This window comes from Gallinula chloropus (assembly GCF_964237585.1).
Source record: "Gallinula chloropus genome assembly, chromosome: 1".
NCBI classification, from domain to species: Eukaryota; Metazoa; Chordata; class Aves; order Gruiformes; family Rallidae; genus Gallinula; species Gallinula chloropus.
The window spans coordinates 157,380,921-157,406,432 of NC_140085.1; the positions used below are offsets into that span (position 1 = coordinate 157,380,921).

At 42.4% G+C, this 25,512-nt stretch overlaps 1 protein-coding gene across 5 annotated transcripts in view; it reads right to left on the reverse strand.

The window, feature by feature from the left end:
- MBNL2 (muscleblind like splicing regulator 2) overlaps positions 1 to 25,512 on the reverse strand; it is a 75,239-nt gene that overhangs the window by 17,401 nt on the left and 32,326 nt on the right. Inside the window, exons 2-7 of one of the 5 annotated variants that reach the window (XM_084262572.1) lie at positions 19,642 to 19,806; positions 16,389 to 16,589; positions 14,965 to 15,228; positions 8,425 to 8,478; positions 7,543 to 7,696; positions 4,166 to 4,201 (exon numbers count right to left, since the gene is read on the reverse strand). In XM_084262572.1, coding sequence (XP_084118698.1) covers positions 4,166 to 4,201; positions 7,543 to 7,696; positions 8,425 to 8,478; positions 14,965 to 15,228; positions 16,389 to 16,589; positions 19,642 to 19,806 — 874 coding nt within the window. The remainder of the gene's footprint in view (positions 1 to 4,165; positions 4,202 to 7,542; positions 7,697 to 8,424; positions 8,479 to 14,964; positions 15,229 to 16,388; positions 16,590 to 19,641; positions 19,807 to 25,512) is intronic. The other 4 variants (XM_084262574.1, XM_084262571.1, XM_084262573.1 and 1 more) reach the window with 4 other exon arrangements.

The window sequence follows — 25,512 nt, forward strand, 5'->3', positions numbered from 1 at the left end:
TTCTTCAGCTAGAGAAATACTGAGACACAGGAACACAGAGTTACGTCGAGGCCTTTCCCAGTGCTGTGGCTTAGTCTCCAACTCTTAGGAGCTTGTAAATAAACAGCAAACTTGGAGATTTGCCTGTTACAAAGAGGACGTAACTACTACTACTACCACTACTTCCCTTACATTTAAACACACAGCTTTTCACAGCAGCTTCTAAAGATCTGCAGTGACTAAAACAAAGACGGAAGCGAGAAGAAAGCAAGCCAGCCATGGCACACTCTGCAGAAGCCAAGACGAAAAACTGCTGGGGTGGCACTCATCTCCTCCGCACGCAGCGGTGCGGAGCTCCGGTGCGGCACGTACGCTCCTTCCACAGGCAAAAGAAAGAAGCAGGACCCTCCAGGGCAATTCACCTTGGCCTAACACAGACTTCTGGGAAAGAAGATGAACTGGATGCCGAACTTTCAAATGGCTGGAGGGAAACAAGTGGAAACCCATCCCTGTGTTAACCTGGCCTTTCATTTCAGCACGGGGTTGTATGCCTGCGCTCACAACTCCACTTCCACCACTCCTGTGAAATGTAAAACGCTGTACTCCTCCAACGCAAACAAAATCCCCACTGGGAAAAGAAGGGCTCTCTGCCTGCCGTCCTGCTAGATGAGGAAGTGCATTAAGGCGCACCCATGTCTCCCCAGGGGCACTAGTTACTTCTGTGAAAGCATTCCCATTAACTAAATAAAGAAAAAGATTGCTTACTAGTCCTTTTGTAGGTGCACACGTATTTATTCTACTTCAGTTACTCTACTTCAGCCACAGCAGCCTCCTCTGGCACTCAGGTAGCAGAGCTGCTCCAGCAGCATTCCCCCACTGGAGAGGGTCCCCACCCGGCCCCCTTCTCAATCCCATTCCCCCCACCCCCTGGTTTTCCCACATTCTCTTGGCACCTTCAGGTCCCTCTGGAGACTCTGGGATCACAAAACTACGCTGGATACCACCACCAAACAATTTCCTGCTGCAGATGCCGTTCTGGGAAGGACAATGAAACACACCATTTGCCTGCTGCGCCCTCCTCCTCATCCCAAGTGTTTTTTCATTAAAACAAGCTAGCTCTCAGGGAAGAACACACAAAGCAACAACCCTCTTTTGATGAAAATGCTAGAAAAAGCACAAACACCAACAGTGCTGGCAAACGAGCCTCTCAAACAAAAAAACCCCACCCAACCCAAAAAACCCACAGAGAAAATGGATTAGTTTGTGTTTCTTTAAGAAAGCAGGGTGTATTTCAGAGGTAGTATATTTTTTTCCTAAATTCCTTCAAATAAACCCTTGCAGCAACTTCTATATTTCCACGGGGCACTTAAATAGTTTTGGGACAGATGGTAAAAAAAAAATCATTAAAAATAATCTGGAGGTACAATATTATTAAACAAAGCAATTCCACTGCTTGTTTTGTAATTCTTAGACAGGTGGAGGAGAATGAATGGACAGGTGAGCATCTCTACTAGGTCTGCCCTGGCCAGGAGCAACAACAAGGACAGGTGATGGGAACACAGCCCTGGCTTTTTCTCAGTGAGCAAATCCGCTTGCTTCTTCCTCAGCTTGACCCCTCAAAATCTGAGGGAAAGCAGCTCCTAGGTGGAAGTGCCCAAGTACGGTCCCAAAGCAACAGAAAAGCCAGAGCGATCTAAATCCTGTGCAAACCCTTCTCTGGGCAGATGCTGGGCACATGGGGGTGGAAATTTCTACAGCCCCAACAGAGGAGTCAAAGTTACACACTGTGAGCTGCACTAGGTACATCTTCCCTAGGAATCGGGGTCCTACAGGAGGAGAGGGAAGCCCTACCTATTACTAACCTAACAAACAGTAGAAGAAGGGGAGAAAGCATCTTCTTTCCCAGCCTGCCTCTGCCCGCAGCCCTAAGGGATTCTTTGTACCAACGTCCTTCCTTAGGGAAATGCAACTTCTGGGTTAAAGACACGCTTATCAAACACAGAGCAGGCACGGTCATAAACACCTCGAGTGCTGTTGTGATGACTAAGGTTTATGGAAAACCATTCAATTTTGTTTTCTCTTTTTTATTTTTTGGGTGTTTTGTTTTTTTTCCTTTGCTTGTTTGTTTTAGCTGCCTTGTCCCGCTTGTGATGTGAGCCATCTTCCATGCTTACAAATCGGTCCCTTCCACGCCCCTCACGGAGGAGGTCGCATTACCAAACGCACCCGAATGTTTGAAACCTGCGGTCATCTTCCTTTTATCAACTTGGTGAAGTTAATAATAGACTTTTGTAAGTAGTCCAGTACTACGGTGATCCTAACTCCAGCTGGGTTAATTACACAGTAATTAGGTACAAACATCGCAACACAAAACACAGCTACATCATTATTTGCAACAAATGTTAACTCTAAATAAGTGCAACCTGTCCCACAAACACTTGCTATAAACGACTTTCAAATAAAAGTAAAATTTGATGGGGTAAACACAGAAGAAAATAAAAAAAAAATTCTCCGGGAGAATTTTTTTTGTTAAAACCAAAATAAAATAAAAATAAAAATCTCAGCACTCATTTAGAGTTCGGGATCTTGTGAAAGAAAGCTTTAAAAGGAGCAAACCTGATTTGCTGTGGCTGTTGCGGCGAAGGGAACACTTGTTGCAGGAGTTGTTGCTGCAGAGACAGTGGCGGCCGTAGCGTTGTGCATCATGGGTACTTTCAGGAGGGGAACCATGGAAGCAATGAACAGGAGGGTGCAGCATTATGGTAAGAGAAGTGGTATTTTTTGGCATGGTGAATATCAAGAGCGGCAAGCCATCGTCATATGGGTTAAACCGGCAGATGGCATGCAATCACAGTGCAAAGCGAGAAAGCGTGGCGGAGAAATAAAATAAAAGGGGAAAAAAAAAAAAGAAAAAAAGAAAAAAAAAAAGGGAAAATAGCTTATTACAAGTACAATTAAAGGAAGGTTGTCAACACAATCGGCGATTCCCAGAAAAAAAACAAAACAGAGCAAGGATTGTTGATAATGTGGGCATTATCTCTAAGAACAGGACTACTTGTGCGAACGAGGTCTCTACCAAACTAGAGAATTGTTACGGGGGGTGATTTGTATCGATATAAAGCACTCAGGAAAAAAAATAATCTATTGAAGAAAAATTAATTCAGCATTTATATTGTTTATCTTAATTTAGAAACACAATTAAAAAATTTAATTATTTGCATGTATCTTCATTTTTAGTGAAGCCAGATACTTGCTGTCTTCATAATCCAATTGATGTTTGGTTTAGTTAATTTTCCTACGAGCACTGCATAACCGTTAGACTTTATCAGAGTTAAATTACCATCTGCTTTGCGACAAAAATCAGGAGAAGGATGATAATAATTTTCCTGATTTAAATACCACTTTGTTTGATCTAGAAAAGCAAGGTCAATTCTGTGGAAGTCCCTGCTTTTGCTCATTTTAGGAAAGAATTTTAATCAGCATCTTCACGGGAGAATTAGTAACTTGATGTTTTAAAGCCTCATTATTTTAGCTGCTTATCTGAGTAGTCCCCACCAATAAATAAATAAATAGCTAAATAAATATATACATAAATAACCACTGGGAAAATGCTATAGAAAAAAAAGATTAGTTTTCTGTCATAGAGGCTGTCGTGCTGGACTTCCGTTTTGCATGCCCAAAATGTTAATTCCAAGCTGCAAATATATTTAAAAAGGAGGAGTGAGATTCACGTCATGGGTTTCAACAGAACCTCTGTGGATCAAAGCAGGCATTTCTGGGAAACGCTGATAAAACTTTCTAACACACAGCAAAAAGGAGAAATAGGCACACCACTATGAAACTTTAAAACACTGATGAAATTTGCTGGCTTTTTTTTTTCCCAGTATTTTATGATTTTATAAGTACCAGACAATATAAAATATAAAGAGAAATAAAACTTTGAAAACTGAAAAGCAGACTGGAATTCATGGCATTATGCTTTTGCAGTGTAGTTGTTATAGCAGGTGGTATCACATCTAAACTGCAGCTTTCATCTACAAATCTAAACACTCTGCAAAATCAACCAGAAGGTCAAGCGAACCTTTAATTCTAGTCAGCGTCTACACCTGGCCTAGGATTTCTGAAACAAGTGAATATACATCATACACAGTATAAAAAGAGATCAATAAAGAAATTTGGAACCTACCAATACTGGTAGCGGGTGTCATGCACAAAACTGACCCTGCGTGTCATGCAATGATAGGTGAAAAAAGTGGATAAAGGGAAGAAACAGGTTAGCCGTTTAGAGTTAACATTCAAAGTGAGATTCAAGCATAACCACAGAGAAGTAAGTTAGTTAAATGGAACTGTAAGGTCATTCATAGTTTTGCTTTAACACAAGGACAGCGACAAAAGAGGTGATTATGTCCTTACTAAACTCACACTTAGAGTATCCTCTGTGGCTTTCGGCATGTGTACGTACAGGGTACTTCATAAATCCTTCTGCTTAGTACTTCCATCCTTTCACTTGGTACTTTTGAGGCAATGGGGGTTTGTTTACAGAAATACCTTTGGCCAAGTGATCAGCTTATTTGGGGATTTCAAAGCTCATTGTGTTACTTGGCTCCAGGCTGCACAGATGAACGTTCACCAACTTTTTGATGTGCAACAGAGAAAGAAGCTAAAACAGAATGAGCCGACACTGTTCTGCCACAGCTCTGCCCAATTTGCGTTTGATGCTAACGCCCTCAAATGGTTGAGGTGGGGACATGCTTGTGACCAAAGGAAACACTACTGGGACAGGTCCCCAAGCTGAACACCTCAAAGTATGCAATGTTCCAGCAAAAGGCTCCCAGCACACCTCAGGGATGCTCTGGAAGGAATGCTCACCTGCCGTACAGTTTAGTTTCGGTGCTTCTTAGCCCACCTTTAGCCTTTCTGGGAAGACCAAGTACAAAACATGTTTCCAGTATGGCACATATGGCAAGGTGGTGAAGGTGAGCATGTGAGGAGACTAGTAGTACCACATACACCCATATCTGATACCAAGTCACATACCCTTCCTGTACTCCTGCTTAATTACTGCCGCAGCCTTCTGTCCGGCCGTCACAGCAGCAGCGTCACTATGAATGACCTTACCCAAGAACAGTCCCCAGAGAACACACAGAGTTCCTCCTCTAGAGGCTACAGAAACACTAACAAACAGCAATGGGAAGAGAGAAAAGATCTGTCGTTTTCAAGATCATTCACCAAACGATAAGGAGAAGGCGACAAAGCAATCAAACTGATGTGAAACAAACGAAGTGCAGAACTTTGGAGGTAAAGCCATGCTGAGTCAAGCCCCACACATTTTTCATCAGGGGAGCAAGTGGTTAAGAAAGCAGAGAAGTTATATAAAACGATTAAGTTTTATATATATTCCAGCAACAAAACTTGTCTTAAATTTTAACTTAACACACACACACACACACACACGAGGAACACATTTGAAAATCATACTATTTAAAAAAAATATCACATAATCATTTAAAAACCAACAGATACTGTCATGCGTTGCTCCTTAGACCTGGGTGGCATGACGGTCCTTACGCCCACCAAATCCAGCCTTCCCAGGAGTATGTGGGAATATCAGATGTAGCGTCTTTAACAGAAAGCTCATGACACCCACTTGTATCGAGGGGGTTCCACTTTCCTAACCTCCTCCCATACCCCACTCCTCTCTATCATCCTTTCTAGGTGCTGATGGCATTTTCAAAGGGCAGGAGGTTCAGCACCACGAGAAAGGGTTTTTCCACTCTGGGCCTCATCTCATTCTGCTACATTACCCCTCTGTTTCTTCTTTTTGTTCCATGCACTTGTTTTGGGTCTTGCTGACAACTCAGCCCTTAAGGTTTGGTTCCCAGATCCGCCCTTCCTACCATCATAAATGTGTAAGGTAAAACTAGAATTGCAACCCTTACTTGGAAAAAGGGATGGACAATAAAAAGCACAAAGACTGAGCTACTTGAGGAAGCGTGAGCACTCCAAAAGTCTGGAAAATACCCAAATGCTATTTCCCTGAGAAAGGTTTAAACTACTGTATTTTCCACAGTTAATTTCAAATCCTTGGCAGTTGAATATAATAGCGATAAGCCCTGAAAGGGAGTGCTTAAGAGAAGGAATAATGCATATCATACTGCAAATTCTCAGGGTTATGACATAAAATAAATCTGTGGAAATTTTTGAACGTTTGTAAGCACAGGGCAGTCTTCCATTCACATCCAAATAGGCAGTCTCACAATTTATTTATTTTTTTCCAAACACTCCCATAAATGTTCAGTATGTTTTCTGCCACAGATATTCTGGTGCACCAATGTGCTAAAAATACAGCACGCTAGAACTTACTATTATAAATACAGGGGCAGGCTCCAAGGTTGTTACTCAGGCCTTGTAGCAAAATTCCATGAAGTCAATGCCATCTGTGTTTGTTTTTTATCTTTAAAAGCATATGGGAATGCTGATAGATTGGGAAATCGTCCCGTGTTGCGTTTCGCTCCTTGTTTAACCGACATTATTTCTACAAACTAAAATAACGTCGCCGAAATGTCAAGCGCATTTGCAAACACGCAGTTTTTAAACGACTCCTGGAAGTCCACGCTCGATAACACTCTGATACTGAAATACGGGATTCGTTAATTACAAAGGGAATCGCAGAATTCAGTAGGCAGGATGTTTACCTTTGGGAAGTTTGGAGTGGGGGTGACTGACATAATTTAGAGGGTTGTGTCGTTATTGGTTACGTGAGCATCTAGCGCATTCTCTCTCCCTCTCTCTCTCTCTTTCCTCTCAGTGTTAACGACAAGACCTGCCACCAGCCACGGTGCAGTTCCAGCCACCCCTGAATGCTCTGATTTTTACAGGCTTCCGAGCGCTGAAACACAAATCAAGTTCACTCGTCTTCAGATCCCCCCTACGAAGAATTATAACCCCTGCTTATTATGCTGCAAATGCTAGGAAAGGTTCCAGTTGGCATTCCAAAATGAAAACCACGAAACCGCATCCGATGCCTCAAAGCCCTTTAGCGTAGCTGCAGGGGGGCACGGCCTTTTTGCCACTGCATCCACTCAGGTATCGACTGGAAGGTGATGGCCGTCGCTCACCCTTCTCGCTCCCCTCACGTGTGGCCAGAGTAATAACAGCAGCAGGAGGATGTGCCTTGGCTGCAGCCTGCTTCCCGTGGCATCTCTAAAGCGTGATGTTTCTCCCAGCATTTTTTTGGTAGCGTAACTCAGCCCTCTCATTTCCTAGGAGAGCACTGGCTGATCAAAGTCAAATTTAAGGTAGGAAATAAAAAAGGTGGGGGGGAGGAGGGGAAACTGTGTAACGGTGAACGAGGCTCTGCTTGTGAAAGGCAGCCTAACAGCACGTTGAGATTTCTGCTTGAACTCTCCTACTTGGCAGGAGGAATGAATACCTGTCGGTGTCTGCGCAGGCCTCACCTCATGTCCAGCAGGGAGCATAACAAAACCTTGGGTTAAGCGCAGCTGCCTGGGCACAGAGGCCGCCTGAGGACCACAGATTTGGTTCAATGCGGGCACAACATACCTGTTGGGATAAACGCCGCGTGTTGCTGCAACTGAGCATTGGCAAGAGCCTGTTGATAGTGCAAGACACTGGGATTGAAAACGGCACTGGCACCATTGCTTTTTTCAAGTGCTTGTCTCTTTGGTAAAGGGTGAAGAACACCGGGAGGAAAGGCCTGTGAATAAGAAAGTTAGTTAAAATGGCATCATTTTTAAGAGGCTGTCTGTAACATATACAGAAATACAGAAACTTATTGTTTTGTTTTTTTTAAAGCGGCTAAAGATGCCTCGCCATGCATATTAACTCAAAGCACAGCAATGTAAAATGAGTGAAATTTTGTTACTGATAGCAAAAGCATGGTACTATTAACCTAAAACTGTAGCAGCACAACTACTGAAAAGAAAGGCCTTTAAAGCAACGAAAATGGCATTGCCTTTAAATAGGTTTTCAAATATTACAGGGAGAAAAAACCACTTGTGTTTCATTGCCAAGTATTTTCTTTTTCTTTAATTTAAATTATCGTTTCCTATTATTACACAGATTAATGGATTACGTTAAGCGTTTTCAATTACAGAAGCAGTTTTATCTCAATTTGACTTTTCATGAGAGGATATTTAAAAAAATGAAACCATGTTAGGAACCAAACTAAATCATCTGCGTTTATTACGTATGAGAATGAGATGGATAACTAGAGTTTCCGGTAAAATTAACGAGTATGTGAAATCATTTCCGGTTGATGTTCAAAAGTAAAGCGATACAAATTTCATTAGTTGCTTCTCTGAGAGAAAAAAAAAAAAACAACAAAAACCCAAACAAAAAGAAATTTTAAAAAAAACAAAAACCCAAAAAAAACCAAAAAAAAGAAAAGCTACATGCAAAGCAAAAGGTGAAAGGTCAAAGTACCAGGTCTACAGTTGCTTCGAGAGGTCGCTTCATTGCTTTGGCAGTCGACTGAGTCTTTTAATAACAGGCAGCGAGCACATGATGGCAGTGGGCCAATGGGATTCAAGCGAATTAACATACAGGTAAACAGCAAGCAGAGGTGCATCATGGGAACGGCATTGCATTTGTGGATAGGTGAGAAGGAAAAAAATATTCTGAATGCAATATACAACATACAAAACACTAGGCATGCACAACAACAAAAATGTCTTCTAAAGAAATGAATATTACATTTCGAATTAGTACCGAAGCAAAAATGCATCTACTATACCTTAGTTAAAAGCATATAAGAGAGTAAAATATAGATGTTTGAAATTCAGGAAAGTTGAGTACAACAGCAGCTTGCAGACACTATTAAGCATCGTATAAACACTTCACAGAGATGCAGAAAGTTTTTAAGGATACGTCTATAAGAATTCCTGATAAGTTAGTGAAGTCACATTTTAAAGAGGAAAAAAAATCAGTTTTGGGAGGGGCTATAATTTCAAATACGAAGCATGAGTGAAAGATGCAACACATTATAAATGCTACTGACATCGGTGCTTGCAATGTGAGGGTCTTTTGATTAAGAGAAGTATGTCATTCAATAGATTCAGACTTCAAAATGAGAGGTTCTCCTTTCAAAAAGGAGAAAAATTTGTTTCACAAAGCAAAATAAGGACTAAGTCTCGTTACACTAACTTATCATTAATTCTTCTTTTTTTTTTCCCCTACAGCTGGGTGAATTTTGTCGATTTTTTTTTTCCTTGTAACTTACCACATTACATTGAGAGGGGAAAAAAGTCTTTCAGAATTTAAAAGGCATTTTCTAAATTTTGCTACAACCTTCAGTACTAGCTTCAGGAGCAGGGAGTAAAAATACTGCTCTCAGTTCATAAGCGAACATTAACGTACGAGTTATGATACTAGTCCAGTATTATTAAATTTTTCAAAGAAAATATTTAGGCATACTACACAGGCAGATACATGTATGTGTACTTCCATAATAAGATCCCACTTAGTGCTGATTTGATGGCATTCTGTAAAAAATCTTCCCATATAAGATATTACTTCCGAGTTTTATAGCATAAATAATTCTTAAAGACCTTTATAAAGGAAAGGCAGATTTACTTAGAAATCAGATTTTTTTCTTTTTCTTTTTTTTTTTTAAACCAAGGCTGATACTTTGCTCTTTTTAGGATATGCAGATTACGCCCATCTTGACAACAGTATGTGGAAATAGGGAACAAAAGTGCAGGAAAAAAAAATAAAAGAAGGGAGTAAGGCACAAAATGCCAATAAACAATTTGTGGTCAGAAAGTGAGCTTGTGCCAACAGGATATTCTGTAAGATAGGCCTCGCTTTCCCATTCCTTGGTCCTGGCTTTGCTGCACCTGTGTTGCATGCCCAATGCCCACCCCATCTCTCCTTCAGCACATTTCTGGATTGCATACCCTGGTCTACAGGATCTGCTCATCTGTCCGAGTCCGAGATGTCAACCTAAAAAGACACACCTGGTGCAAAGCAAGGGTCTGGAAAGCCTTTGTGCATCTAAGCAGGGCGCTGTGCAGAGGATGGGTGGTATCCCCCACGGGCACCCCCACGGGGGACATCGCTCTGCCTGCTTGGGGCACGGCCTCAGACCCACTCTGCATCCACCATGAGTGGAAGCCAATGTGGAGGTGAAGCATTACAACTGAATTCAGCTGTATATGATGATGAAGTCCACAGATGCAAATCAACACCATTAAGAGTAAAATGATTCAGTTAATTACCTTTATTATCCAAATGCAGATCTTATCTGAACTCACTCATTAACTTATTATTTCTGTTTATGATTGCCTTTCTCCACTTCTCCATGCTTTTCTTAACCTCCCCTCCCTACTTTGCAGCTTCTTGCTGGCTTTCCACTCGTCTTCCACAGCAAATTCAGCCTCACCGTTTTCCCAACCTGAAGGCTTCACCTTTATCTGTTTCTAGACCTATTCATCAACCTTGTTTCCATGTAGTCTCCCCCTCTTTCCAGGCTTTGAGACTGACTGTTCATTTTTCTCTCCCACCATCATCTTTTCTTTCATTTTGTCCTGATAGTAATACCTCTTTTGCCTCTTTCTGTTCCACCAGGTAATCTCCCACTCAACCTTCGATCTCCCTTGTAACTAACAATCAAAAAAATCAATAGCTACAGACTGAGGAGGAAAAGGCTATGGAAAGGAAATAAGGATAATAATACAAATGATCAAACATACTGAGGCATAGTACTTTGCCACACGTCACATTGGTAGGCTATAAAATCTGGATTATAGGGCAGCCACACAGATGTGGAAGCAGGGACGGGTGGTCCCAGGAGGAATAGGGACACGGCAGGGATGGCTTTAGAGAGCCAAAGACCACCTGGAGTTGAATCTGGCAAGGGATGTGAAGGACAACAAGAAGGGCTTCTCCAAGTATTTCAGCAGCAAAAGAAAGACTAAGGAAAATGTTGACACCCTGCTGCTGAATGGGGCAGGTGACCCGCTGACACAGGACATGGAAAAGGCTGAGGTAATGAACATCTTCTTCACCTCATTCTTTACTAGTAAGAGAAGCCTTTCCCAGGCCAGTGGGAAAGACTAAAGCGAGGAAGACTTACCCTCAGAGAAGGAGGATCAGGGTAGGCAAAGTTTAAACAAACTGGATGTACAGTACAAACCCCTAGGAGCTGACAGAATGCACCAATGGGTGCTGAGGAGCTGGCTAATGTCACTACAATGTCTCAATTATCTCTGAAAGGTCACTGTGATTGGGTGGTCTTCCCAAAGAATATATGAAAGTAAATGACAGTTCTATCTTCACAAAGGGCAAGAAGGAATGCCCGAGGAATGACATGTTGGTCAACCTCAACTCAGACCTTGGAACAGTGATCACACCAACCATCTTGAAAAACACATGGAAGCCCAGATGATGGAGAGTAGTCAGCAGAGATTTCTGCAGAGGAAATTGTGCTTAACCAACCTGACAGTCTTCTATGATGAGATCAGTCTGGTGGGTGAGGGGAGAGCAATAGATGTTGTTTCTCTCGACTTCAGAAAAGTTTTCAAGACTGCCTCCCATTTCATCCTCATAAACAAACTTATTCAGTGCAGGCTAAACAGGGAAAAAGCTAGGTGGATTGAAAATTGGCTCAACTGCCAGGCTCAAAGGGTTGTGATCAGCAACACAAAGTCCAGCTGGAGCCCAGTCACTGGTGGTGTAAAACTTGGAGTGGCTGATACACAAGGTAGATGTGCTGCCACTCAGGGGGACCTGGAAAGCCTGGAGAAATGGGCACAGAGGAACACTACTAAGTTCAACAAAAGTAAATACTGAGACCTGCACCTGGAGAGGAACCCCGGGCACCAGGACATGCTGCTGGCCACCCAGCTGGAAAACAGCTTGGAAATAAAGGCCCTTGATGTCCTTGTGGACACCAAGTTGAACATGAGCCAGCAATGCATTCTCACAGCAAAGGCAGACAACAGTGTCCTGGGGTACATTGGGAAGAGCATCACCAGCAGGTCAGTCCTTCAGGGGATCCTTCTCCTCTACTCAGTACTGGTGAGGCTGCACATGGAGCACTATGTCTGGGTCTGGAGGTCCCAGTACAAGACCGACATGGACATAATAGAAAAAAGTCCCATAAAGGGCCCGAAGATGATGAAGGGACTGGAGCACTTCTCATATGAAGAAAGGCTGAGAGAGCTGTGACTGTTCAGCCCAGGGAAGATTGCAGGTGGATCTCATCAGTGTACCTTAACACCTAATGGAGGAGTAAAGATGGAACCTCACTCTTCTCAGCAGTGCCCTGTGACAGGATAAGAGGCAATGGGAACAGAAGTAAACACAGTAAGTTTCATTAAATTGCAAGGTTTTGTTTTCACTGTAAGCATTATTTAACCATGGAGCAGGCTGACAAGAAAAGTTGTCGAATCTCCATTCTTGGAAACTTTCAAAAGCCAATTAGGCGTGTTCTGGATAATGGGCTTTAACTCCCCCTGCTTGAGTTGGGAGGTTGGACTAGATGATCTCCAGAAGTCCTTTCCAACACCAACCATGAATTCACATTTTAAGTTACACTGTACATTCTCCAGTGACTTTTTATACTCTCTGATGCACCACATGAATGATTGGAGCTCCTTGAGTACAATGATAGATGACACTGCCTTCTAATGCACTGCACATTTAAACTGAACATGATCTACAGCCTCCTCCGTGGTCTTTCTCCTTCCCTTTTACTTCAAATGATGGGGTCACTTAAGATACCTGAGTAAAAATTCTTAAACTTCAAACGTACAGAAATATAGACACGTCATTTCTACAAGGTCTCAGGCTGCAGAATTCCTTGACCTCCAATGTTTTTACAAGCTTTGCCTACTAACCCTACCCATAACGCTCACCTATACGAACACCCTCTGGACCAAAGCGATGCAGCCAGCTTGCCAGCCAGGGAGGAAAACCTCTCGGACACAATTTCAACCTGGGAGCAACCTGCAAGTGAATGCTACAGGTAAACATTTGTATTTCTGCCTTAAATTTGGTCTCCAGATCTGACTGAGTATTCTTGGTTGCCCCTGGGTGGCCTTGCAGACATGTGTCTTTTCTGCCACTTTTTTGTTGTTATTGCCATTCTGGTGATTTTTTTATTCACTCTGACTGTTTCACACCTATATTAAACAAAAAAAAAAGAGTTGTACCATAAAGGATATCTTCTGTTTGTTAGTCTAGATACGCCATTAAACTATTCTGCACTTATTTTTCTGCCAAAAGTTACCCTGAATTACAAATCCCTGACACCTTCTCCTGTGTCCTTATAATGCTAACATTTCCATTCTCTGTTTCCAAAGATGCTTTCTCTTGCTTTGAGGCTAATACAATTCCAACTAAATCACAATTCCAACTAAATCTACAATTCCAGTTAAAATCACAGGATATATCCATCCATTACAGAAGTGCAAAAAAAATTAATCCACTCATTTCCCTTCTTTCTTCTTTAGCATATCACTTAGAAATACTACATTTTCTAAATGAACAATAAATACTGCACAACAGAAGCTAATTAGGATAGAAAAACCCCAATCTCCTTTGCTTTAATTTCCAGATGGTATTCAACTTCTGCAAGCACAAAAAAGTCTAACTAAAAATCACCCAGTTTGAAACAAGAGACTGGGGACACTATAGGAGAAAGATTATTAAAACTTCAGAAATTTTCTGTTTGGAGGTTTACTTTCTTGCATAACTTTCCCTTTGTCCCTCAAAAAGTCTGGTCTTTGCTTATTTGCTAAACACAATAGCTTGGGGTAGTTATATACTGTAGTGTATTGTGTTTCTGGTAGGCTTCTTACCCAGAGAATAACTGTATTGTCTATAACTATTGTATGCACTGCCCACAAGTCCACAAACCACATCTGCTTAATTATTCGTCCACTGCCAGCAATGAGGACAACGATTCTTTGATTTGCTGCCAGCAATTTTGCCTCCCAAGTCAGATGCTGCAATGCTTGATTTATTTAACTTTATCAATACCACTCTATTTGAATTTATCGGCTTTCCTGGTAGCAACCATAAGAGATACCCAATACTGGCAAGAGGACAGCCTGAATTGTTGGAACAGTTTTCAGTAGGAGCTTAAAATATCTGAAAACAGAAAGCCCTCCCTCAATCTCTTTCATTCTGACTACAGTTACCATGCTTTTCCTTAATGATTCCCGTTGTAATTTACTGCTTTGAAACCCTGTTTTTCTAGTAGAAAACTTTTATCGGAGAGAGATTCCAGTAACTTGCTCCTGACAGTGGGAGAGGAAAGAGAAGTCTCTGGATGTGAGGTTCACCCAAGGCAAATTCAAAAAGGTACAGGCAACACTTTATAGTTAACAGAGAGAGACATGTATCTGCAGAGGGCAGTTCTTTCTCAGTGGTAGATCAGAAGAACGTGTTTTTTTTCTTCTCCACTACCTATGAAGTGAGACCAAGGTGGCTAGGCAAGGCTCAGGTACCCGTCTGCCTGACATCTAAAGTGGGGCGAGTTGAATCCTAATACAGGTTTCTTCCCTACTACCGATCTCTGAGGCAAAAGCTCTCTTTGCTTTTCTTCCTTTTCTTCCAAATTTCCACATGCATATCTGTCATCAAAGAGCAAAACCAGTGCACATGCCCCTGTTTTTCAGGGGACACTGGAGCGTATCAGTTTTGTTTCCGCTTGGAAATACTAGGGGCAAATTTAACATATAACCAAGGCAAAGAACAGAAGTGGTATAGAGCGTCATTTGCTTCACCGTCTTGGAGAGGAACATAGCATTTGAAATAAGGGCATAAAGAAAAAAAGTGCTTCTTCCCACCAAGCAACAGTAATAATTTTAGAAATTCTTATCTTTTACCAAAAAAACAAACAAAAAAGAGGCAAAAGAGAAAAGAAAGTATAAGCAAACAGCATTAAATCGAAGCAAAATAGGCATCAAAGAGCTTCTGTCCAAATAAAAAAAGGCAGCCATATATGCCAGCACTTACCATCACAGTCGCAGCTGCCGCAGCTGCCTGGGCTGCCACCGCAGCCTGGTTGGCTTGGTGTTGCGCCGCTTTGATTTTGGCCTGCAAATGTGCAGGAGGGTGAAAATACTTGCATTTCTCCCTCATGCAACGACCTTTTATGTAATCCATACACACGGTTACGGTGTTGTCGTTTGTGTCAATCATTGTGCTGTCCGCCGGATGCGCGAAGCGGCAATCAGTCTCTCCACGCGCACAGTTCCCCCGCTGGAACTCCCTGCACACCTGCGTGCAAAACAACAGGCGTTGCAGGTGGGAAAGCTCGGCGCAGCGCCGAAGGGCAGGGAGAGCCCCGCACCCCTAAAAGACTGGGCTGCCCCCCTTCCCCACTCAGTGAACTAGGTTTAGAAGCGGGTTCAATTTAATAAACACTTCACCCTTCTGCTGAGAGAGGGAAGTGCATCTGTTTTACCCTCAGGTAGCCCTGTGGTACAGCGGATAAATCAACCTGACATGCAACAGAAGCATTCCCCAATGCCTTTCCTTTTTCCTGTCTAGAAAACACCTGGGAAAGATACTTACTGAAGGAACTGTCCCTGCAAAACTAGCTGGGAATCACAGAACTTTCAGTCCCTTCCTGACTACACTTCACACTCTTGCAGCTCCACTGGTAGGGAATGAGGTTCCTCTTGCTGCGACCAGGGGCAGATGTGCATCAGATGCATTTTTTATGAAGTCTACAAACAAAATAGAGAGCTTCCTCTAAAAAAGAATTTTCAAAAGTGGTCTAAATGAACATGCTGATTTTCCCAAGGAGAAACTGGTGCTTAGTGCTTTTGAGAAAGGACATTAATTTCTCCAAGAGACATTTGGCCTTCTCGTGTACTAGGATCACAGCTTCTGCTGAGCTCAGCCATGCGGAGATCCACCAACACCAGGGAGGCTTTGCATGTAGCTGGGGGCTCACCCCTTCAGCCCGCTGCAGGGTTGGTAACATCTGAAATCATCATTCGTGGCTCAAGGCTGAAGGGGAATACCCACTCCCCAAATATCAATCCGTAAGGCTATAAAATTCCCCTAGGATCAATGCTTTGAAACGGGGACAGAATTAATACTGCAATAAAACCGTGCCTGTTAGATGTGCCAACACAGCACACCTTTACAGGCAGGTGTGCTTGAGATATTTTGGAGGAGATGAAATTTATGAAAAATGAAGGCTCACAACGATGCCTGTGTATTAAATTTGAGCAAAAGCACCACCTTAAAAATAACAGTGTTTAATTGCCACTGGCTGCGAGTGCATAAATCCTGCCCAGTTACAAGGTCTTTATTTGAAGCAACTAAATTTAAGCATCATACCTAAAACAATAAAGTTTTTCCCCCCAGGGTCTTTCACACAGTCTAACGGGGGATTGCACTTCTAGTCCCAGCGGTGTCTACAGTACCTCCAGTTTATCAGTCCTGAGGAGTTTCTGGGTAGCAGTTGAACCGGGGACTGAAACCGGCGGACTTCCAGGAACAATGACAGGCGGTGTGGGTAGGATCTCAGTCGGGACTAAGCCAACTCCCGGTGTTACTGGCGTTAGGTAAGGAGCAAAGCTAATAGCCGTGTTCGTTCCTATTGTGGGACCCACTGGAAATGTGGGCTGCAAAAGGAAAACAACAGACCGAGGTGAAAAAAAAAACAAACCCCAACCCAACCAACCCTTTAATCAAGAGCTCGCTAGTTGTCTTTGACGTGTTCTTTCTGGTGCTGCCTCATTTTCTGAATGAAAAGATTCCAAACAGCTGGTAAAACACACGGCATGCTCTCTCCTTTTAATCAGGTAACGCATTCCGGCGGCACACTAAGAATCGCCTTTGCAGCTCGCTTATTGGAAAAGAGGTTGCCGATGCAAAGGAAGTCCTACTTTGAACCTGAATCTCTGTGGATGTCCAGCTTACACTGCAGGCTTATTTACACGTCTAAAAGTAGAAATAGCGCAGGCTTCATTGCTTTTTCTCAACGCTTGTTTTCCTTGGGAAAACAGGCCATTTTTCAAAGTACCGGATTTCATAGGTGAAGCGTTATTAACAATATTAAAGCCATATTTTCAGTAAGAGTATATGTCATGAGCGCTTTGGCATGTCACTTCCATCTGTTTGCATACCGTATTTTGCCACCTGCAATTCTATGTTGCTATGGCTCACACACCAGCAAAGCTCACCTTTGCGAATGTTTGTGTGCTCAGCTGTCACCAGTGGCAAGCAGAATAAATATTATAATCTCAGCTGGACACAATATTTAGAAAGGGATTATTCAGGCTTAGCTAGAGTTCATCTTATGAAAAAAAACTGATTGGAAGGAATGATACGGGTCTAAAAATCTGGTTCGTGCCTTCCTACAGAGAGTCAGTGAAGTCATGACCAGAAGAAAGAGCACTTGTGTGATGCTACCAAGGCAGAATGGGAGGTTTGTTACCACTAGTTCCACAGGGGGTGGAGGCAGAATATCACCATGGTCAGACCACAGTCAGACCCGGAAAGTGTTTTAGTTCTGCAGAGCTGACGTTTACCCCTGAGAGTGAAGCTATAATTATAAATGAGGAAGAACTATGTAGAAAAACAGGACACATCTCAGATTGGCTTTGTCAGAAATTAAGTTCCCAGCAGCTAGAAATGAAGACAGCAGCTAGAAATGAACCACCCAACAGCTAAATGTTAAGGAAAGACTTAAAAACATTTAATGAAGGGAGGATGCCTTTCCCATCAAGGTGGTCTGCACAGCCTCTGTTGGAGAAGGCAAGCCAGCCACATACAGTATGTAGAAAGTATGCAAGAGAAAGCAGAGCAGCTAGAAGGTTTAGAAGGTTTAGTTCAGTTTTGGGGTTTTATTTTTTTGGTCTTTGGAACCAATTACTAATTCATAAATGAATGTGAGTTAGTACCAAGAAGATGCTTTGAGCAGCAGATTAGCCAGGATGCCCAACTGTGTGGAAAAGGCATCTACCTGCCCTAGAGAATTAAATAGTGAAAAATGCTCTGTTTTGATCAAAACTGCTTGATACCAAACAGCCCAGTTGATATGTCAAGCTAAATTCTTCAGAGCATAATAATGAATATTTATATAAAACAACAGTTCGACTATGTTGAGGACAAAATGTGTTATATGAAATATAAATAACAGCTTTGTATCAGATATAATTTTTAGAATAAAGCCACATGTCAAGTGACTTCTATGGAATTTTCTTTCACTTTTTATCCATTTGGTCAGGGCTGAGTCACCCTAATCTGGCAATTTATACGAGACAGGGAAATAAAGGCCGGCACTTTTATCGCAGCAATCAGTACAGAAGGCATTACGTCAATGAAATTGTAAAGTTCAAATGATGAAATGGGTGAGTTGAAGAAAGTATAATTTTGCCACTTCAATTTTTCTCATAATGCTAAGAGGTGGAATCTATTCCTTCATCAAAACTTTTTCCAGTGAAAACTCAAGCACTAAAAAGCAGGAGGCATCAAAACACATTACGCCAATATACCCAGTTACATTGTGATGAACATTCACCAGAAATTCAGGGACTCCTGACACCCAACTTTTATTCATGCCTCCCACCTTAAAGCAGATGTTTCAAGTGTCAAAATACATTTGTAAAAGGTCATCTGGAGTGAGCTTCCTGTGACCAAATGCAGAAGTATTCCTCTGAGATGCTTAAACTTGGCTCCTGTGATAGCTCATGGAAAGACAAAGGCACTTAAAAAACCAAATCACCTAATCTGAATGCAGACGTCTGAAATAAGCCAAGTGAATAATAATTAGAAGTCTCCATGTCTTTTGCTAAACTATAAATGGACCTCGGAAGCCCAACGCAGAAGCTGGTGGCAACACTCCAGATGCCTCACATTAGGGAAATATCCCACTCCAGCGCCTTACACCAGGTATTCAAATTGAGAAAACATCATTAGCAGCCATGTGTGAAAGGTTTTAAGTCAGATTACTTGCCTAACCATGCTCTGGAAGTCTGGTACAACGAGGAGCAAAACTGCAAAGGCAACCCAGAGCAATGAATAATTTCCTCGTATATCCAAAGTCGCTGCTCATGCCTGCAAGACTCTAGTTTTACATTACCTTCTGCATCTGAAGTGTCCTGGGCACCATACACATTACCTTAAGATAAAACGCTGAGTTTCTAAAGTGCATGCTCCAGTGGTTCTCTGTCCTATTCTGGGACACTTCTGATTTCAAGAGAGGAAGAAAATGCTACCCAGAATGACATTAACCTTTGTTCCTTTGGTACTGGGATTAAATCCTACTTAAAGCCACTCAAACCCATAGACTCCTGAGAGGGAAACTTTGCATTCCTACTCAGACATCTTATTAGCAATTATTATTACAAAAATGTTCACCTCTAGAAGGATTATAGGTAAAAATATTGCAAATTTGGACTAAACCTGACATGAACTGAATGGTTAAAAAAACAATCCACACTTTTTTTTTAAAAGGCAAATGAGCCTGGGATAAAAATCTCCATCAAATCTACAAGAACCCTACATTGTATCTTCAAATGCAAATATAAATTAACACATTCTACTATCTTAGCAATTGCTTAAGTCAACAGACAGGGACTGTTTTTATTGACACTAGCTTAGAGAACTTTTTTGGGTCAACAGAGTCTTCAACTTTACTTACCAATAACACCATCAGAGAAATATACTTACCACTGGCTGTAGTGGTGTCCCTGGAAACATGAACTGCATTTGCTGGGCAAGCATTGCTGCTGCAGTTTTTTGTTGGATTAAGTTGTTTCTGCCATTGATTTCCAGTTGGGTTTTTAAATGTGTTGGTGGATGAAGGTACTTGCAGTTCTCCCTTGTACAACGACCCTGGAAAAAGAAGTCACGCTAATTGGTCTACTGCCTTTGATGATGGCTTAATGCCTTCAAGCAAAATATTACACCATGAACTAAGCAAGAACTAACGAAATACAGGGTGTTTCCTGGGAACTATGTAGCATGCTGTGACAAGCTGATAGCCTTGAGCTCTGCCTCAGCCCGCTACCTCTGATTGATCATTAAGGTTATTAGCCACGAAGAAAGAGAAAGCCTTGGAAAATAGGTGATGCCATTTTCATTGTCAAGTACAGATCACTGCTATGCAATTAATACTCTGAGTATTATCCAGACTGCTTGAACTGCCTCTCATGGTTTCTTGGCTGGAGTACCTGGTATTACCATATGTTTTTATAAATTACATTATGCATAACAAATTTAAACCTCCTTTAAGAGGAATGCAGTTTTTAAGCACATTATATTAAAAATTAATTGTGCGTTCACGGCAGTAAGGATCTGAAGTGGCCGCTCTCTGCTTGCGTTCCCTGATACATTCACCCTTATTCCAGTTCACTGCCTTCTGGGCCCCTGTTTTCATTACATCAGCACAACTTTGAACCATTTCCATTCCAGTATAAAAGAACAAAAGTCAAGCTGGTACTTTCTCAGCCTGAATTCAGAAGCAGTGCATGGAGCCAAATCTGAAGGTACATGGCAAAAGGAGAGCTCCTGATCAACCTGAAAACAAGGAATTTTTGAACGCTTATGAGACAATAAAATACAGGTGGGCAGTCACCTCTGAGGTGGTTTGTGTCGGAGAAGACAGACATAGTGGTTGCCTCTACAACCTCTGCCTGTTGACCAAAGAGTACGTGGGGTAGCATAAGACAATGCCGACACATTTTTCTCCCAGAAAAGGGATATCACAGGGTGTACCAGCAGGATGTGCAGCTGCAGGGGCAGGACCTGCTGGGATCAGAAGCTCCTTGATGACACGGCTCATGAACCATCACAAAATTGTAGGAGCTGTGACCAGTGGACCTAGAGCATTAGTCAAACTGCATCTGACGCACTGAACTTCTAGAAGATAAGTTTCCAAATTGAGATTTTTTTAGAAGTGCTTCTTAAACCCTTCATTCACAAGAATAAGAGCTCATACAACTTTTAGCCAAGCAGTAATATCCTCCTAAAGCCAAGAAAATATTAAGAACCCTATGCAAGAACATTGCACAGTACACACGTGTGCTGACTCAGCACATGCACACGTGCACGTGCTCCTGCAAAACCTTCCATATCCTCTGAATGGTCCCTGAACATCACTATTAATGTTACACCTTTCACTCAAGACACTGAAACACTGCTGATTCTGCCTCTAATTTGCTCTAGGGATGTAATAACTACCTACACAGGAGTCGGTTAAACATGTCCAGGAAGGTTCTCCTGTACCGAGGACACCAGTAACGCAAGCACACTATTAAACGACTGAGAACAGCCCTTTCCTGAACTACGCCTGGCTGCTGCTTGGTAATATGCTAATGGCAGAGGTCAGGAGAGCTCAAGAAAGCTAAAAATTTAAGGAAAACCAGTCCCACTGCTCAGGAACAGGGCTGTTTTAACCTGCTAGTACAGATGCGGCCATTTTCAGGGCGTTGTGGCTTCTGATTTCTGTTTGACAAGTCACTAATTCTGACCGGTTCCACGAAGTACACAAAAGCAGTGTTACTTTGTCAGCAGGCATGAGCAATAATAGCAACAGTCATGATTTGATAGACACAGAAGGCTGGTTCTTCCATTCTTGGGCAACAGAGCCTTTGTAGCATTAATTCGGAGCATGGTCAGCGCAGGCAATGAGCATACATAATGCTGTTGTGATGGCTGATGAGACATTTTTAATTGTGAGCTATTTAACCTTAGTCTGCTTTGTATATGAAGGGTTCACACAGCAAATCTGAAAATCAACCCAGCAAAATCAAATCAAACGACTCTACCTGACGGAAATATCTGCCTACGGAAACAAAAGTGCTCCTCAAGTAAGGGTTGAGAGTAACTCCCTGACCACAGTGGCTTCTGAAGTGCCTTAAGCATGGAGAGTGCCTTCAGCCGGCCTTCCACTCTTACATCTGAAAGCACACGGCTGCTACATGCCATCACTTCAAGCTCTGCAAAGCAACCCACAGTGCACAAAAGACTGGTTATTTCAGAAAACTTTCCAAAATAATCCAACCACACAAAAATGTACTGTCCTTTCTAAACTTGTTCGTGTCTGTGCCTCATTTACTAGTGTTTTTTTGAGCTCCTGGTTAGCAATGAACCTACTATAAAAGAGTTGTGTGGCCCTGTCCCACTACTATAGAAAGTGCTGTAAACAGATCAAGCCTTGTTGAAATGAAATGACCCAAAATAAACCGCAGTGGAATGAGCACTGAAAATAGTGAGCAGATTAATGCAGCCCTAGGTACCAAAATTAAATAAATTCTGAGGCCAGCTTTCACTTTTTGGACCTGCAGTGGTTGGGGGAAAACACCTATGAGAAACTTTTCCTTCATTTTTTAACAAATGCTCCATGTCCTAGTGAACTCCTGATGAGAACAGTTTCAGAGAGGAACAAGATGGATTTCCAGCTACTGACCAATGCAGGAACAAAAATTCAAGCTTGTGGTATCATCTCAGACAAATGGGATAATGGATATTTTTTGTTTACTAAAAAGCCAACTATGAAGTCCAACTGAGGCAACAGCACACACAAGAGAACAGATGAATTGTACTCAACATGCAGAATTATGCAACATCTTGGGTCAGCATCTACAGTAAAAGCCAACTTTGGATGCTAGCAGGCCACCTGATAACAGAGACAAAATTGAGTGATTTAGTAGGAACTTTAGAATGCATCTGCATCACGCCTCTGGAGCAAGGCTTGTTTCATCATAGCTCTTAAATCCACAGCAGTTCAGGAGCTGCTCCATTAACATTCAGTCCTCCTGGTGCAAGGCAGCACAAACTCCGTCAGCAGAATGAGGCAGGCAGCAGGGAAAATAATTGCTTCATACACCTTTTAATCTGCTCTCACGTATGAGTCAGAGTCCTGAAACTGAGGGTGCAGACAGATTGGTCTGAAACTCTGTCCCTAGAAACTCCTGCCACCTGTGAAGCAAAGGTTATCAACAAGCATATTGAAGGCAGTTGTGCACTTCCCATGTGAGTTCACCCCAAAAAACCCCCGCTTTCAATGAGCTGTCTCCTTATCTGCAGCGGATAGCAACGATGACCAGATTAAGTTCCCAGCACTCTGCTACTCCCCCGCATCCAGCAAGGATGGTACCTACTTCTGACCTTTCATTTCACTGCCTTTGTCCTTTGCAACTAGCCTCCTTTAATGCATAGGGCCACATTTCAGACTGGCAATGGAAAGTTTTAGCAGAAAAACTACTTTTCTACTGCTAATTATCCAGGGCATGCTGTGGCTAGCATCAGGGGTGTGTCAGAGGCTTCACTCCAGTGAAGAGAGGAATGGGAGAGGGAAGGGTGTACCAAGTGTACACCAGTGCCCACCACCCAGGCACAGTGTCCAGAAGCTCCACTTCTGCAGGGGCAGTGGTGAGCCGACTGGCTCAATATCAAACCCACATCCCTTAACGAGCCATGTCACACCATGGACTTGAAAAAAAACAACCCCAAAACAATAGGTTTTCCCTATGAAGAACAATCAGTAGCTTGTAAAATCAATGCCACGAGACAGCCCAAAGGCTGGTGCTAAGACTTCTAATTTTAAAATAAGCATAACAAGGCAAGTGCAGAAGTAACACCCTGTAACTGTGTGTATTAAAATACTAAGAGCACATTTCCTGTCTACGAGTTGTATGGCCACATCTCTGTCTTGAATATTTTATATATTCGCAGCTTTCTTCACTGTTTCATTATTGTTCCAATAGTAACAATAATAATCATAATTAATCCAGGCACAGGCTGGGAAATGCTTATGCATAAGAATAAGTTTGGTTTTACTTACTAAAATTGCCTTTATCTTTCATAAAAATAAGATGTTTGAAATTTAAAGAAGAAGAAAAGCAAACCAGTGTTTCTTACTCTCTGAAGCTGAGAACCACCTAATGAATCTCCAACCATTTCACTCAGGTACTTAACTCTGCTTTTAAGCTGGGAGTCAATAAATATCCTAGGAATGCTTATCATAAAAGCCCCAGTACTAAATGTTAACAGCCCCAATCTATGCTGTCAATCCAAAACTGCTTTAAGACACTTTTCTGCAGCATCACGTGGTGTGGGTTGTTTTAGGTTTGTTTGTTTGGGTTTCTTCTTGCTTTGTTTTGCAAAAGGAGAGGCTAATGCAGGTTGGAAGAGACCTTGATAGGTCCCCAGCCCAACCTGTTTAGAGCAGGGTCAGCCCTGGGGTCAGACCAGCTTGTTCCAGCTGAGTCTAGGAAACCACCATGGATGGAGCTTGCACAGCCTCTGAGCAATCTGATCTACTGCTTGGCTGTCCTCATGATGAAGATGATTTTCCTTATATTCAGTCTGACCCTGTCTAGTTTCAGCTTACACTGGCTGCCTCGTGTCCTTCCACTACACACAGCTGCAAGAACCTTGGACAACCTCCTTGTCCTTGAAAGCTGCTCTTTTAGGAAGAGAATCGCCATGCAATGTCATCATGTTGTGTTCTGTCAGTGTGCCTGTCTCACGTTTGAACCCCGGAGGGGTACACGCCAGGTTTTTTAAACCATACCAGCTAAATGGAAACTCCCTCTACAGTTTACCTCACGCTTTGGGAAGGCAGCAGCCATAGTCACCTGCCATCCTATCAAAGCAGCACTGTTACCCATCATCAAGCCAATCTACTTGTTTCTATTTTACTTAAATAGTAGACAAGGGGGAAGTCTGTACTGGGGCAATTTACTGACACTGTTAGAGGGAAATAACAGAGCATGTTTCCCACACCTCATGGTGCAGCCTACTATCTGATACAGAATACAGCATCTCCTTTAAAAGCGAGGTTAGCCAACGAGAAGCAGAAACCTGCTTCTTTGCAGATGTCTATCCCTTGTTCCTAACCTCTCTCCCCAGGATGCTTCTGGCTCCCTCCACCCACTTTTGTTCTCCCTAAGCTCCCAGCCTCTGCCTGTACCCCACCTCCCTCCTTCTTCCCACCCCCACCCCCCAACCAACACACTCCCATCTCTCCTAACTATAGACATCAGGAAACAACTCACACGATAAATATAACTTGTTTGAGCCGTGCATCTCCCGAAGGGCCAGCCAAGATGTGCAAGTGATTGGCACACCATGCTTGGGAACGGCTCAGTGCCCGCTCCAGCGTTTTCCTTAATGGGGTAATAATTTAGATCTTCTACCCAGACACTTTTTTTTTTTTGCATAACCAGCAAAGACTTTGTGATACCTCTCTGAGATGTCTGCTTCTAGCAACTTTGTGTCAAATTGGCCATGGTGTTCAAAAGTTATTAGGGTGTGAGGATGATGCTGGCAAAAGTACGATAGTGTAATTATGCAAATTCTGTTTCCTTAAGAAAACAAGCTAAAATTAACAAATGCAGATGAAACTGTATGATCTCTCAGGATTAAATATGCAGTCTTGTGGGGGAAAAAAGAAAAAAAAAAGTATATGACTTCCAAGACATGAATAGTTGCAGAAGGCATCGGAGCAACTGGTTCTACATAGGTAAGAAGATTCCCTGCTTTCCAGCTAGACACTGTGAGATCCAAACATCCAATATCTGCTGGGAAAAACTC